General features: G+C 46.6%; 1 protein-coding gene across 2 annotated transcripts; it reads left to right on the top strand.

Moving 5' to 3' along the window:
- The first annotated feature begins 1,191 nt into the window (after window positions 1–1,191).
- On the top strand, window positions 1,192–15,816 carry efna1a (ephrin-A1a). Of its 2 annotated transcripts, none has more exons than XM_037093776.1 (5): window positions 1,192–1,581; window positions 12,611–12,906; window positions 14,018–14,083; window positions 14,204–14,305; window positions 14,423–15,816. In XM_037093776.1, exons 1-5 carry the CDS (start codon window positions 1,298–1,300, stop codon window positions 14,542–14,544), a joined length of 870 nt encoding a protein of 289 aa, XP_036949671.1. In that variant the 5' UTR covers window positions 1,192–1,297; the 3' UTR covers window positions 14,545–15,816. The 2 variants fall into 2 exon arrangements, with proteins under 2 accessions (XP_036949671.1, XP_036949670.1); XM_037093775.1 differs by having other exon boundaries at window positions 14,420–15,816.
- Window positions 15,817–16,353: the final 537 nt, after the last annotated feature.

Genomic DNA, 16,353 nt, shown 5'->3' with positions numbered 1-16,353 from the left:
TATATGTACATATATATGTGCTGTATATTGTTAGGTGGTCATGTTTTTGTCGCTCTTGGGGCCCGACAGAGAAGGAATTCACACTGCATGTGGCAGAGGCGATGGAAATGTTTATTTTACATTCGAGCAAGTAACATTAATGATGTGCTGTGTGAATGAATTATGAATATTTGTACTATCTACCCGTTAAATTATGAAGGTCTTTACTTCTATTGTGGTTTAGAGCTTTGGCCAGTGTGGTCAAAAGTACTCAAAAGTCATGCTTGAGCAAAAGTAAAGATAGAAAACAGTGAAAGTCACCAGTATGAACTTACTTTATTGTAATTTCTGAAAAAATACTAATTTCAGTCTGATAGTTGACAGACAGGCAATCGGTCGACCCATCTCACACAGTCTATACTGTACATGTGAATATATGTAAAACTTACTTTTAATTGTACTTTTGATACTTAAATTCATTTATTACCAGATACTTTAAGACTTTTACTCTTCATATGGGTGACTTTTACTGAAGTGATGTTATAACATAATATCTTATATTTTAAGTCAAGTATGACTTTGGGGTACTTTTTTACAACACTTGTGGAGTGTTGTTTAATACCTAAGTAAGGCAAATACTTAGTAAATTAACTCAGTTACTCTCCATCACTGGCTGTACTCTTAAAACATGATCTGCTTACTCTTCAAGGGCAAAAGGATGGAACAATATAGCCCACCTAGTATCCATTTTGCAAAAGATTTGAAAGAAATTCTGTATCATTTTAATATTTCTAACTTTTTAACAATAAACGTTTCATTGTAAAAGGCATCAAAGTGGAAGGCAAAGGAAGCATTTCATCGTAAAGTCAAATGTATGGTTTTTTTTTTGGTGTGCATATGACATTAAAAGCTCTGAATGTCACTGAGTTTCTGCATTAAAAATACCTTCAGACCTTTGAGGTTACTGCGAACAAAGAAGAATCCTGAAATTCCAGACGAGCGTTTCTCGATGTTGTGCCCTTGCTGTTGAATCCGGACCTGCTGTACACGCCGGAGTTGTAATACAGCAAGTAAACACACAGCACAAAAACCTGCGGAGCTCGCGTCTCTCGGACGGCGCTCTGATTGGTCCCCTCCCGGACGGGGGGCGGAGCTCGCGGCTGTGGGCGTTTTCACAAAAGCAGGCACCACGCAGCCGAGGCTCTCATTCACTACGGATTTGTCGAGTTGACTTGTTCTCTGTGATTTAATTTTTTTTCTACTCAACGACTCTTCTCGCTTTTTTTTCTTTTCTGTATCGTTTCTTCTTCTTCGACGCATGCGAAGTGTTTTCTTTTTAAACGCGCGCAGTCTCTACTTACCCCCGGACGAGCTCTTGACTGTAAACTTCTCGTATTCTTTTTTCTTTTTTTTCTTTTTTTTAAAGAAAAACCTTTATTATTTTTTTTGCACAACCTTACCTGAGTTGTGTTTTCCCGTGTGCACGCCTCCGCTCCTCTCCGCCATGGATTCGGTTTGGATTGTGGGCTGCGTTGTGAGCGTGTGCGCCTGGTTGGCTTCGGCGGAGCGACACAGCGTCTACTGGAACAGCACGAACCCAAAGTAAATACCTGCTTTTATTCCAAATAATCTGTTTCAACTCGGTGTCCTCTGAAAGCCTGAGTGTTTGACGTCGCGCATATTTAAATGAACTTTTCAGCCTAATTGTCAGCGCGCATGAGATCATTATGTGGCGGTGGAGGAGTTGTGGGATTCATGCATATTCAGGGCTCTTGTTGTGATGAATTTGTGGTTGGGAGCGACTCGCTGCTGTTGTCATGATAATAATGCAAGACAGTTGGGAGTCTCTCTCTCCCTCTCCCTCTCTCTCCCTCCCTCCCCCTCCTCCCTCCTTTTCTGGGCTCGAACCTGTTGTTACGGTGCTGTTTACCTGTAACACTTTGTCCAACCTGTTCACAATTTTAATCCATTTCGCAATCTGTGTGTTAACCTGGATTAGTTACATCAGGTTAGCCATCTATTTATCTTCTGTGAGCTGACAGGGAGCTCTTTAAGCGGATTCCTACTTTTTTTTGGAGAGGGAGGACGAAAGATGCTTTTTGGACAGAGAAATGCGAAAGGATGTGGTTGATTTCTGAACATAGAGCTGGTGATTTGGACCCATTTCTGTGTTTTTCCTGAGCTCATTTACTCGCAGGGAATCTGCAGATAATTCAGCAGCCCGGATCTAAGTTTCAATGGCGTTGTTAAAAAGTCAGCGGATCTGTGTCATCCTATGTCTCCACGAGCTGAAATCTTACTGGGGGAGAAAAACTTGGCCGAGGATTGTATTTTTGTGTTGTTTCAACGGTCTGACTCACACAACCCCAATGTGTTGAAATATCTGTTGCAATATCTCCCATCCTGACAGAGAGCCCTAACCTTTTGCGTGGAGTGGGAGGGCTGCTGTATCTCCTAAATCAAGAGATATCGCGCAAGGGGTTTAAGGTGGCTGTCAGGGAGACATAGGGGTGTTCATATTTCAGCCGGTGAGACGAGTAATAATGGTGTATGACAGAGACAGAGGAGGTAACTTGAGGCCTGCCCAGTAGGTCACGCTGTGGGAGAGAGATGGATTGCTCAGGGAGGGAGAAACCGGAGCCCAAATTGTCGGGGTTAGGGGCCGCTCGGAGTAAGTGGGGGTCAATTAGAATTATGGTTGATGATGGCCGGGGAACGAAAGCGACTCTGGGAGTAAAAAAGAGGTGGGGGGGGGTTAAGTTTACACGCCGCAAACCAACTTCTACATGCACCCACACATACAGGGCTGGGCAAGCACAAACACACACACACACTCCTGGCAGACAGATCCCTCTATCACAAACCAGGACACTCAATCACACCTACATGACGCCGTGTAAATCAATCAAGGTTGGACTCAACACATGTCTTATCTTGGTGGAAAAAGGAAAAGAAAAAAAAAACACACACACACACACACCCAGATACTCAAAACGCTCTCTCTCCAGCTCGCAAACCCCATCCAGAGTTCCCCTCCTGTGGTTGAAAGCTGCTGTTCTCAGAAAGGCTGTAATTACAGCGACAAAGCCTTTCACTGAAAATCAGAATGAAGTCCCAGATGGAAAGGCGTTGTGTTGTGTAGAGCGACAGTGATCACTCCTGTATGTATACTGGTAATCCGCCCCCCTTTGCACTTGCTGTTTTTTTTTTATTTATTTTTTTTTATCTCTCCCCGGATGACTGTGCTAAATCTCTCCCTTTGGCTACCCTTAATCCGGAATTCACGGAAAACGAGTGAGTTTCTGAGATGTTTTCATTTGCCGCTTTTTTTTTCATCAACTCCCGCAATCTGCTCTCCCCTTTGACCCTTTACTCGAGTGTTGACGTCCATCTTTTTTCCCTCAAGTGATGTCTTGTTTGGCTATCTTTTTTTGTTTTTTCTTTTAATTTTGGCTTTTTCACCCCATTGGTCCTCAAGCTGCTGTTGATCGAATCGATCTGCTCACAGGCTCACTTCCCCCTTTTTTTTCTTTTACCGTGTTTGTCGAAGGACTCGGCAGCTCACTCATGTAAATGCACGGCTTCTCTGCTCACCACTAATTTGTGCGTGAGCCTGAGCCTCAGGCCTCGCTGACTCCCAAGGTCGTATCTGCCTGCACTCTAACAACTACTTTGTTTCAGCCTGAGCGAATCCATTCCTGACGCTGTGCTTCATTGCTTTTCTGACCTTTTTTTTTACTCGTCGGTGTGTTTGTAAGGTTTGTGTCCGAGCAGCGGCTTAATCACCGGCAGCCGGTTGATTACCAGGAAAGAGGCTCACCAGTGTGCCCAGTCAGCTTGGGTCCCCTGCGTGCCAGCATGTGTACGTGTCTTCGGTGAAGGGAGTGTCCATGCAGAAGCCTGTGTATGTGCATGTGTGTGTGTGTGTGTGAGATTCGAGTGACTCACATGCTCTCATACACATTAACCCAAGCGTTCACACACACATGAACACACATGTGCCACACGTTTTTGATTGATGTTAACATCGTCCCAGGAGCCCCTCTGGACTGAGGCAACAATCTCCTCATTCACTGCCTCTTCCTCCCTTTTGCCCTTTTTTTTCCCCTGCTGACAGAGCATGAGTAGACCACCACCTCCACCACCCACCCACACCACCTCCTCCTCCTCCTCCTCCTCCTTCTCCACTGCTTTGTACCTGTCTCCCCCTCTCTCCCTCCCTCTCCCTCTTCTTGGCCAGGTTCCCTCTTCAACTTGGTTCTGTGGTCTCCAGCTCTGCGAGTTAACCGTTTCATGGCCACATCTGTTTGATGTTTGTTTTAACATCATCATCATCATCATCATCATCATCGCCTTTTCTTTTTTCTCTGCTACGATCACACATTTTTGAGCTGCTCAATTTCTGGTAGTGTTTGCTTTGCCACGTCTTTCCTAATGAGCCCTTTGATTTGACGCAGAAGCGCGCTCGCCGCTGCTTCGAGGGGCGCTGTGTGGTTTCTGGAGAAGAAATTCCGACTCGGAATTTGAAAGTTTACAACACAAATGAGGAGTAAACGGGACCCAGAAATAGTTTGAGCTGATCTCAGATGGAAACAACGCACCTCGAGAACACTGTTCGAGGCTAGACAGGTGGCAGGGTCCGCCAAATATAAACAGTATTATGGTATGGAAGTGTGTTGTCAGTTTGTATATTTAGCTTATTAAATCACAAAAATGAAGATGAATAGATGGATTTCCCCCAAAACTACGTAGTGCACCTTTTTAATTGGACCTCCTTTCTGCGCCATGTTGGAGTTATTTAAGGTATGTTTCACCCACATGGAGCAGTTTATAGCCGTTTATCCATTCAATATGGGTGTTTTGTGATGCTTCCCATACAAATTGGGGGAATAGTCTTCACGGTGAGCCACAGAAAGAGAATAGTAACTGGTGTGACCGATTGGGGGGTCAGAGTTCGCTATGTGATGAAGTGGCACAGCCTCTATCAATCTGTCAGTCATTCTGTCACGGCGGTGGTCCCTGAATACTGGCTGCCACTCAGGCCGGCCCCTCTTCACACGGCCGTGGCTCTGCCTCTGGGAAAGTCTCATTCTTTCCCCCCTCTTTTTCCCGTCTTTTTCGGTCCCCTCTGCTCCTTCACCGGGCTTTTATCTCAACTTTACAAGCTGTCCCTTTTCAGTCTATTATTTCCTCAAATCCAACTCTGGCTCTCCGGAGAAGGGGGGGAAGGAGGGAAGCATGCTAAGAGGTGTGGAATTTTTTTATCGTTCTTGGCACCCATGGCGATCCGTCACAAGGCACTTTGCCCTTTCCTTCACGCTTTTTTTCTTCCCTCTCTCTCCCTTCCTTCTTGTACTTCCCTATGAAAAGCCACTCTAGCAGTCTTCCCAGCAAACCTGTTCCTTTCTCACCAACCAAAGACACCCCTTGAGTGTCTTTGCTGAAGCAGTGGAAGCGGCAGAGCCAGTTTGAGATCTCAAAATAGTGAAAGAACAGGGTTTAAATGAAGGGGGGGAAAAAGGTACACTTGTAGGAGTAGGTCAATATGTCTGTATGCCTTCTGTGCGTGTGTGCAGATGAGAAAAGATAAGAACCGGCTGTGATTAGGTCGGACGCAAATGATGAGGGATTTCTGCGATGTTCCCAAGTAATCCGAACTGAAGCTACTTTCCTAGAAAAAACATCCAGGTTTCCCACTTCGCTTCCTAATCCAGACTTCAATCCATCTTTCTCTCACATCGCCTCTCCCCTCCCCCTCCTTAATCTGGTTTTGTAATCTGTCTCCTGAATTCAATCTGGAGGGGGGAAAAATACTCTGAGAGATTGTCAAACGGATGGTAATCGCCTCTCATAGGCTCAATGATCATTGTGTGTTGACGCCTATCTTTACAGTCCCTAATCGTCCGTAAGAAGACTTTATCTCAGCGACCATATTGGATGAGGGGTTTTACTTTTGTTTTTTTTTGTTTTTTCCTTAAGCTGATTTGTTTCCTGTTCAATATTCCCACTGGCGGTGTCAGAGACAGGAGGGCTTGTTTTATTGACTGCACCAGATAGAGAATCAGGCCAAAGGTTTTAACTTCCCGCAGGCGTACTGTCAGCGTTACCAAAGTCTGCACACTGTCTGCTCCGTGTTCCCCCTGTGAAGTGCTGCACTTCCTGGCTACGTCTTTTCCCGGGAAAACAGCGTATCCTGTCTGCACAATAAACAATACAGTTCTCACACACCAACACACGCAAAGACGGCGATGGATCCGGACCCTGGGAGCCGATTGAATTTCCCAGCGACAAAAACTCAGCGAATAAGTAGATTAGTGGTGATTAATAGCGATTAATTGTTCCTATGATGGGATGCGCTAAACTGTTGAGCATTCGGGGTGATCGGGGATCCATCACCCCCATCACCACCCCCCCCACCCCCACCCCATCCCACCCCATCCCACCCCCCTCCTGCCAGACTGTCAATTCTTCTGTCTCTATCTGGGTTTCCTCCTCTGATCAGTGGTCAGCCCACTCCTCCCCCCCACTCTTTGCCCATCCTTGTGCCTCTTCCTTATCTTCTCGGCAGACTTCCCCTGCTCCCTCCAGCCCCTGATCCTCCTCCTCTCTGCTGCTTTACAACCCTGCAATCCCACACAGAGACCAGAGAAGAAGAAAAGCTGCATTAGTACACAGATTTACCATGAGTGGAGCCTCAACGCACTTTCTCAGGAGACATACTGAGTGTGTGTGTGTGTGTGTGTGTGTGTGTGTGTGTGTGTGTGTGTGTGTGTGTCAACAGTGTCTGGATGAGGGAGAATTATCCAGCAAGAGTCAGATATTATCTCTGAAAATGAACCATTGTGTTTGCTTTGTTGTGTAAATACGAGCCATTGTGTAACTTGTGTGTTTTTTTTTCTCTGGGTTTAGTGTGCAAACATGTCCCCACAGCAATTACTGCCACCCCCTAGAGGTCAGCTGTGTTATTACCGTTATTGCTCTGAGGTATCTGTAAGCAAGAGCCACCTCTGCTGCTTTTTTTTTTTTTTAAGAATCTAATTAAAGGGGCACTGTGGTTTTGGAAAAGAAATTCAAACTCAGGATTTTAATGATGTAACAGGACAATAACTGAATAAACAAGTTGTTCTCAGGGGGAAATGAGGTCCCCAGAACACCGTTTGAAGCTAGAAAGTTTGTTTGTTAAGGCATGAACACAAAAATAAATGAATGAAGATCATTGTCTTCTGATTAAAGTGTCTTCCCAAATTCATTAAGCCCACAAGCTCAGATGTGTTTGCAGGAAAGGGGAAAAAAACTGCACAAAAGTTTCACCTCGTGGAAATCAATCCCGCGCAATCGACTTTCTTGTACAGATATTTGCCTCCTGAGAAATGTTATGTCAGCGTTGACCTTTCTCTTCTGGCCCTTTACAAGATACAAATGGCTCAGGGGGGCAGCGTGAGACAGTCGGAAAGAGCATATGTATTCATCTAAGCCTCCTTAGCGCGGTGGAATCGGCCAATTATTTCTCGGCCGGACTCGGAGCTTAGTGGCTTTGCCGGGGTGGCGAAGGGAAGCACAGACGGTTCGGGCCAAGAACGCCTTCGGAATGACCAATGATCCGCACAGACAAAGGTTGAATGACAGCAAGAGAAAGCTGATTGAGATGGATGGCAAAAAGTCACATGGTGCAAAAGACCAAGGGGCTGGAATATTATGGGGGAGAAGGAGGAAAAGAAAAAAAAAAAGGGAGTGGGGGCCGTGTTTGTTTCTGCGCCGCATTGTGCGTGGGTATGCAAACCGGTGGGTCAGAAAGTTGCATATTTGGAATACCACCAGGACAGGTTGCGATTGGTTCAGCAAGTCTGGGATGGGGGGAGGGACAGAGTTGACATGAGGATCTGGTTTGCTTATTGAGTGTTGAAAGACGGACAGGGAGTGGGAGGGGATGGCAGACACTGATGGATGAATAGACAGATAGAAGAAGAAAAATGTTAAACAGTCTAGATTGAAGGCACACAGTGAAGTTTAGGGGGAAGAAAACTTTAATCAGAACTGACTGATCTTCATTGACCGACTTACTGATTGATACTGTTTTATTTTATTCATATTTTGCAGACCCTGCCACCCTTTCTAGCTTCGAACAGTGTTCTGGGGGCCTTACTTTCTTCTGAGAACAGTTTGTTTGTGAAGTTTTGGAAAAGATGAATATTTCCCAGTTCGTGTTAATACCTCATTAGTGTCGTTAACATTTTAATTCTGAGTTTTTCCATTTCTTCTTCCAAACTACAAAGTGCCCCCTTTTTAACTCCATCCACGTCTCTCTGACACGTCACCTCCCTGGCAGAGTCGCGTTTTAACTTTCACAGATATGACTTGAAAGAAATGGCTCCCTTGTGTCCAGTGTCTTTCATTACTCTGTTAACACCTCTCACTTTTCTCTCTGGACACACACACAGAAGCATAGTCTGTGTGTCTCTTTTTGAACTCCAAAAACGCCAGTGTAAAGGAGTAATACCCCTAACAATAGAGCTGGGGGGGTTAAAAGCTCCACCCCGGCCCGTCTCACCCCATACTCTGCCCCCCGGCCTCCAGCCCCTGCTCTGGGCCTCGTTGGGCCGCTCTAAGCCCCTGTATTAAGCAGGGTCTGGTGCTGATGAATGGACGGCAGCTCAGCCTGCGCTCCACCCAATAATCCAGGCTTGGACGAGCCGATTAGGTGGTCCCCGCATTCCGGTTCACTCATCTGTGACGTTGGCCAGTCACCTTTTGGGGTTTCATAATGGCCTGCGTAAAACCGGGGAGGAAAATAATCATGTTTATGTGGTTAGGGCGACGGCGAGGGCCTCCGAGGGGACCAGCGGGTTAAGTAGACGAGAGCTACCGTTTTTTTTTTAAGGGTGGCTTGGTCATAAATGTGTCCTGTGACGGCCTTTTTTACGGCGCTTCCCATCGCGGCTCCAGTGTAATGCTGGCTGTTTGTACATAAAGTTCTCCAGTGCTGACTTGGCGATAATCCGACCTTTGATCCACATCGCAGCCCCTCAGCCCCAGAGGTCCAGCATTCCACAGGGCGATAGAGTGCTGAGATGAGAGGGTGATGGATGGGTGAAAGGGGGGTGGAGGTGGAGAAGAAAGCAAAACGCTGGCCAGAGAGATTAAAGAAGAGAGATTAGACTCCTGCTCCTGAAGAGGCTCCAATAAATCAGGAATTCCTTCCCGGGACAGAAGGAAGAGTGGTCAGGAACAGTCTGCAGTGCGCTCACACTCACACACACACATCTGACCATAGACACTCCTTTACTGCTATCAGTGTTCATTATCAGCTAATTTTTTTTTTTTTCTTATCAAGACTGAAACACACTCCCAGATTCCTCAGAGCTCGACAGATGCAGACACACACATACCCAGACACAAACAATCGCACATTTCAGCGTCTCCGGCTGAGATGGTCGCACACAATCCCCGCTGCACAGCTCCACAAATCATCCCTAAGCAGAGAATACAACGACTTCCCCTCCGACGCCGCTCCTTCTGCCGAGGCTCCGAGCATTGCTGTGATTAAAAAGAGAGGATCCTGAGATAAACAAATGAGATAAATCAGGAAGGTCTATTGACGGAGAGGGCGACAGACTGGGGAGAGGAGAAAAATAACAGGAGGCACGCAGGAAAAAAAGGAGGAGGATTTTGTCTGCTGGAGTGAAGGTGGCATGATTTGACTTTGTTAGCTGAACCTTTTCACACCACGGGGGCCCGAGCTCCCCTTTTTTGAAGTGCGTTACTCCGATCAGTTAATTAAGCTGATGATGTGGAACGTTTCAATGCCGAGGCGTTAGAGGGGAACAAAAGGCGGCGGGATAATTAAAACTATTTGCCGTTTAATAGAAAAGGGGGCTAGCCGGCCTCCCCGGGTGCTTATTCAGCCACCGCTCTCTCTCTCCGCTAAGTGAGGTATTCCATCAGGCGAATGAATAGAGAACACTGTATGGAACAGTGGCATTGATAAAGCAACTGTAGCACTCGCATAGATACTCTGAGAGAAACTTCAAAAGCCATTTCCAACTCAAGCCCTTTGACCCCCCTCCCTCCCTCCCCCCGCCCACGCCTATTCATGCCCTCCGTCTCCCCCCCTGACTCTCAGCCTAAAGGGGCTGGGAAGTGGGGAGCAGGAGGGCATAATTACCCCCCTCCAGGGCGACTTTAATACCCTTTTTTGTGCTTTAATTGCACCCCCCTTCGACCCCCTTTTGATGAACACATTGGGAACATACCACAACCAGTTTGTTATCGGCACTGGGAGGGAGGGAGGGAGGGGAGTGTGTTTGTGTGTGTGTGTGTGTGTTTTAGTGTTTGCAGTGGGGATGATAACTCTGTCAGGCAAAAAAGGCAGACAACACTGTTTGTTCAATAGTGTTATCGATTCGACTGGAATTGAAAGTGGCAGAGGGGGAAAAAAACACTTTAGCGCCAATCTGGTAAACAGAGCGTGGCAGGCACACTGCAGATAAGCACTAAGCTGTCTGGACCGTGGCAAAATGATAATTATTGCTCTCCCCGCCCCGAAAAAAAAAGTTGGCTGGAGAACAATATTATCAGCGCAGTTAGATGGAAGTTTGATCAGTACACTAAAACAAAAAAAAAAAGGTGCTCGTTTTGTACGGGCCCTGGGTTGTTGTTGCAATGGTTGCCGGCTAATCTGGTCATCAGTATTGAGTAAGTGCAGTCAGGCAGAGAGCAGGGAAAAGGCAAAAGTGGGGGTGGGGGAGGACAGAAGTCAGGGTCCGGTGTTTTGGAGCCACAGCGTCTGTACTTCTACCAGGGGCTACCAGAGAGAGAGACCCCCGGCCACAAACAACAACAGCGTCTAACGAGCGGCGGGGGCCTGCGCCTGTGCACTTTGATCGTCAGTCACACATATGGACCTTGTCACACGAACGCAACACCCGCCCCGAACGCTGCTTGTTACATTTAGGGGGTTTTATGAGGGAACGACAGAAATTCTCAAGAAACAAATCCATTCCGGTGGTGAGGTTTACTTCCATGCCAAAGGTGTCCGGTTAGCACCCTGTAGGCTTTCAAGAAGTCGTAACTCTTTGAGATCTGTAGGTCTGAATTTTTTTTTTATTTTTTTTTTTAAGCGTCCAGACACTGGCCGGCTGCCTGTCGAGCTGTTGAAAGCCTGATGAACCGTCCGTGTATTCATTGCAAAAGCAACAAAACCCTATATTAGACACACATTCTCCTCATGTGTTGTGAAAATATTTAAGTCTGTCAAATGTCAGCCATTCTCTGGGAACCCATGGTGATCCAAACAGTAGGAGGCGGTAAACTGATAGGCATCGCTCGGGGGCTCAGGACCAAGGGGGAGGTGTGGGTGGGTGGGTGTGCGGGTTGCTGGGTGCAAACAGTAGGTAGCTACTGCTTTAGCCTGTTGATAGATGGGAATTACTGGGAAGTGTGTGTGAGTCTGTGTGCGCCACCAGCGACCGCTGCGGGCCGGTGATAGATGGCTTTGACTGAGAGGAGAGCATTAGCTGTGAGCCGCCCCTGGAGCAGTCACTCAGTCAGGGGGAAGGGGACAAAGCTGAAATACCTTTAGTGGCAATTCCCTGGAGATAAACTCATAATATCTCTGAAAGAAAGACCCAGGGGGCAGGGGGGAATCATGGACAGTTGAGATGGGGCCAATTTAAACTGCCTCCGAGTCTCCTGAATTGTTACTTGGAGTCTGTGCAATAATTGATTTGTGTTTGTAGGCAGGCTAAGATGCCTAAAAGTTTTCTCTGACCCAGTTCCAGGCGGACTGAGAGGACGTTTAGTTTACTTAAAGGCCATCGTAAAGAGGGGTGGAGAGGGCGGGGGAGTGAAGGGAGGGATGGAGGGGAGGCAGACAGTCTGACTGTCTCTCCGTATTTGTAATGAGAGGGAGTGTGGTGGGAGACGGTTACAGACCGACACCAGACCCGTGTTGGATGCGTCTGTCTGTCTCTCCGCCCCTAATGAACGGGTTAAAAAACATACACGACCTCCTATTTTTATCCTCGCCACTATCTTGAGTAAACTCAGGTGTTTTCTCTGCATCTGTCGAGCCGAATTTGTCATCATTGAATCCCGGCGTCTCCCTCTGTGGGAGTCTGTGTGTGTGTGCAGCAGCCCCTGCAGATGTCGATTCTCATCTGCTGTCTTGACGGGCTAACTGACTGCTAATGTTTCTCTCTAAACATTGTTCGACTCACGGGGGGGAGACAAGAGGATCAATGTTCACTCAACTTGCAACGCAGCGGCGTGCACAGTTCGCTCCACGTTCATCCATATTTATCCGCATGTCCTCTGCAGATCATTCTTTCCCTTATTGCGCCTTCTCTCTTCGATCCGCTCCAACACACACACACACACACACACACACACACACACACACACACACACACACACACACACACACACACATCCTCTCCTTCTCCTTCTCTATCTCCTGATCCCAGGCCCTTCCAGTACTCTCCTCTGATTTCCCTGTTGTACACTGGCGTGTAGCCGATCAATATATAATCACGGGTTTTGAGGCTTATATTTATTACCGCTCCGATGCTATAACCACGGTTATCAGTCTCCTGCCACTTGCATAACCTTCCCCTTCTCCCTTAATTCCCGGCAGGTTTCTCTGGGACGACTACGCCGTGGAGGTGAAGCTCAATGACTACCTGGACATCGTCTGCCCCCATTACCCCCAGGGCGAGGTGCCACTGCTGGACGCTGAGCGATACGTGCTCTACATGGTGGAGCGCGAGGACTACGACTCCTGCAAGCCCCAGTCGTACGACCAGATGCGCTGGGAGTGCGGCCACCCGTTTGCTCCTCACGCCCCCGAGAAGTTCTCGGAAAAGTTCCAGCGCTTTACTCCGTTCACTCTGGGAAAGGAGTTCCGCCAAGGAGAGAGCTACTATTATATCTGTAAGTGTCTGTCTCTCAGATTTGTCACTGTGTTTGCCAGACAGTTTTATATTCCAATGTCTTCGCTGAGAGATTAGTGGCTCTGCGAGGCTGTACTTACACACACAGCAGTGCTAAATGCTGTTGTCAGCTTCAGGGTTGTACAATCATTCCAATAAACTATCAATATTTGTCCCCGGGATTAAAGAAAATGCTCATCGGAAGTTAATTCATATCAATACGCCAAAAACAACTTGGAAAAAGTCTGTTCTGGGGCAAAACAGCGCGGGGCGCTGACAGCTAAAAAAGGTTGTGCAACCATTTGTTTCGAAGGAGTTAAAGATGTGTCAACTTCTGAAAAAAGCTACGAGGAAAAATATGATGCGCGACACAAGATGGAAGCACACGCCGCGCCGTAGGAAAACACTGGTTTTGCTGGCGATCTATTTCTCACGAGGTGTTTCTGGCGACACGTTTCGATGCGATTGGCCACTTACTCCAGTGAGGCTGCTCTGTAATAGTTTTCGTGTGTGTGTGTGTGTGTGTGTGTGTATAGCAACTTCTCATAAACACGTGTCACTTTCAGGCCTACATTAACACCTTCTTGTTCGTCCTGCTTGTTTTTCAGTTTAAGCCCAAAATTCCCTAAGCGATGGACACATTTATTACTGTTGGTCTTGAGTGTGCTAAAAGAAAGTCCATGGTGGAAGTCATGAAGTGAGGCTGGTGTTGAGTTGTGCAGCCTTTTGCCGTGTTTTCCTCCTAACGGTGATTTGTGGCCACCTCTTTGTCGCTTGACATGGACATTGACAGGGGGTGTTGGCTTCCCTCTGCCAAGTTTATGCAATACTCACCCCGCTAGAACGTCACCACAAAGAGCGAGCAAGCAGTGTTGTCACCCTGACCACGGCTGTAATTAGATAAACGGCAGGACAAGACACACTTCGCCTGGTCACAGATGGCGTCCTAAAGCTTTGTCCCTGTTTGTCTGTTGCCAAGGGTTGTGTGGGTGTGTGTGTGTGTGTGTGTGTGTGTGAGCGCATGCATGAAGGTGAATTAAGGGGCCAGCGCAGGATAAGTGCATTAGCCGGGGATGTTAACGCCTTTGTTGTTTCTTCCCTCTCTCCGGCAGCCAAACCTCTGCACCACCATGGACAGGAGTGCCTCAGGCTCAGGGTGGACGTCGTAGCTGCCGACGGTGAGTTCAGCTAACCCTCCTGGCCGCGAGGAGACCTGCACTGTGACCTCTCGTAGTCATGTTCGACTGCACACAGTAATTGATGGTGTGGTTTTTTTTTCTATTTTGTCTCTTTTTTAGGCTCTCAAGAGGCCAGAGTGGCTAAAGGAGGCACAGGTGGGACTGGAGGCGGAGCTGGAGGCGGGGGTGGTGTTCACAACCCGTCCAACAGACTGCCTGCAGGTATGTTGACCATCCTAATTAACCCTGACCATAAAGCCGTCCAGCTACCTTCAGGATTACGTCGGCGTGTAAATATGCGGTACTAACGCGTCTCCTTTGTCTCCCATCTTCAAGCAGACGACCCGGTGGTGGTCCTGCCAGACGTCCAGAGCGTACGGACCAACTCTGCGGCGGCGGCGACGTCCCTCGCAATCCTTTCCCTGCTGGTCCCGTTTTCATTACTGCTATTGTTGCACTGAGAGGACATGAAAAGGACTGCTGTCGGCAGATATTATTTTCAGGGACTACAATGAAGACAGTCCGTGGGGATGAAACCACTGACTCAAAAAGACAGTTTTCCATGCCCAGTGCTGGCCACAGGGAGAGACTTTTTTTTTGAAGCTTGTAAAGTACAGACGGACTCGCTTTGCGCAAATCTGAGCATTTCGAGACAAAGCCTGCGCGCTTTTGTCTTATTTTTTCAAAAAGGTGACAGTATTTCTTTCTTTTTTTTTTCTTTTTTTTTTTTAGTTTTTCTTGGAAAGACCCAGCTCGCCTTGATTTGTATTTTTAGGGCTCTCTCTCCAAAAAAACAAAAAACAAAAAACGCAAACCTCTTTGGATGAAAAGCCTGGAAGAGAAAAATATGAAGACGACGAAAAAAGGAACCTAAAGTGGCCGAGGAACAATCAGGAGCAAAGGCGCCGACTCCGTTCGAATTCTGTAGTAATCTCTTACCTTTCGAGCCAAAGATCAGTCATCTCTCCAACTTGTACACTATTCCACCCCTGAGTATCGTGTACTATTTGTTGTGTTGTTATTGTAATGGTATTGAGTGGCATTGATGTCCCAGGTGATTACTTTTCTCTAAATGTAGCATTTACAGACACAATGGGGCCGTTCTCATGATTCCTTTGCAAACTCGACCATGTGCTCACATACTGTAGCACTGACACTGCACAGTACCGACACACACACTCCACACCAGTGTCATACGGACGAAACACACCGACATCGGATGACACACAGTAACACGTGGTTACAAAAAAACCCCTTTGTTGATCTGTGTTACGCGTACTTTCTGTGAAGATAATTTATGACATTTGCAGCTGAGAAGTTTTTTACTGTATATAACCGTGCGCTCACGAAAAAAGAAATGTTTACTGTTGGCAAAAGCGGGGATGAGCGCGCTCTCGATCTCCTCGCGGAGGTAGTACTCGTGTGAAAGGGAAAAAAAAATTGTGTGAGAGTAAGAGAATGGGAGTGTTTGATTTGAGAGAGTGATGAGACGAAAATGTTTTGGGTTTTTTTTTCTGCCAAAAGCGAAACACTGAGATGTTGTGTGCTCAGCAGAGAGGCCGGACTTCTCTGTTTGTTGGTTAAGCTGTCTGACATGAAGAGCTGGTATCAGATCTATGTTACCGCAGTGACACCCCCCCAAAAAACAAAACTCTGAGTACCATGGTGCTTTCCTTCATGTTTTCAAGCTCAGTTATAAAAAAAAAAAAAAAAAAAAAAACCCTAAAAACCTTCTAAACACAAAGTGACTTTCGGAGTAATCATGACAGTTTAGGATTATTTGATTTATTTTTTTTTTTAATATGAAAAGTCATCGGTCCACAACAGACAAGACACGGCATCAAACCGAGTTGCCAAGCACATCTTCACCTGACGGGCTTGCTTGATCAACAAAGCACAACAGTGTACATGACTACCATTGAAGTCAGTGTTTATGTTGTTTTTTGTTTTTTTTTTTAAATCTGAATTCTTGTTACCTGATTTTGTACATGTGTAAGTAAGAGAAGTGTATAATATGTATATATATAAATATACATAGAAGATTATATAAAGACCTGTTTGATAAATATGCTAAATGTGAAAAATTTCATGTGAAATAAAAAAACGATATTTTTGGAAAACCAGAACAGCTCTTCTTGTGAGTAATTTCAGGTCAGAGAGGCAAAGTTGGTCTGAAATATCTCAACGGCTACTGAACAGGTCGGCACAACATCTTTATACAGACATTCCTGGTCACCAGAGGATTGACCCCAATTGGCGAAACGTCGATC

This window comes from Acanthopagrus latus, chromosome 3 (genome assembly GCF_904848185.1).
Source record: "Acanthopagrus latus isolate v.2019 chromosome 3, fAcaLat1.1, whole genome shotgun sequence".
Lineage (NCBI taxonomy): Eukaryota > Metazoa > Chordata > Actinopteri > Spariformes > Sparidae > Acanthopagrus > Acanthopagrus latus.
This window is presented reverse-complemented; position numbering and strand designations above follow the sequence as displayed.

Coding starts and splice junctions, on each gene's coding strand:
- efna1a (XM_037093775.1), top strand. CDS start 1,298: ATGCGAAGTGTTTTCTTTTTAAACGCGCGCAGTCTCTACTTACCCCCG. Junction 1,582..12,610: donor TGGAACAGCACGAACCCAAA/GTAAATACCTGC, acceptor AATTCCCGGCAG/GTTTCTCTGGGACGACTACG. Junction 12,907..14,017: donor AGAGAGCTACTATTATATCT/GTAAGTGTCTGT, acceptor TCTCTCCGGCAG/CCAAACCTCTGCACCACCAT.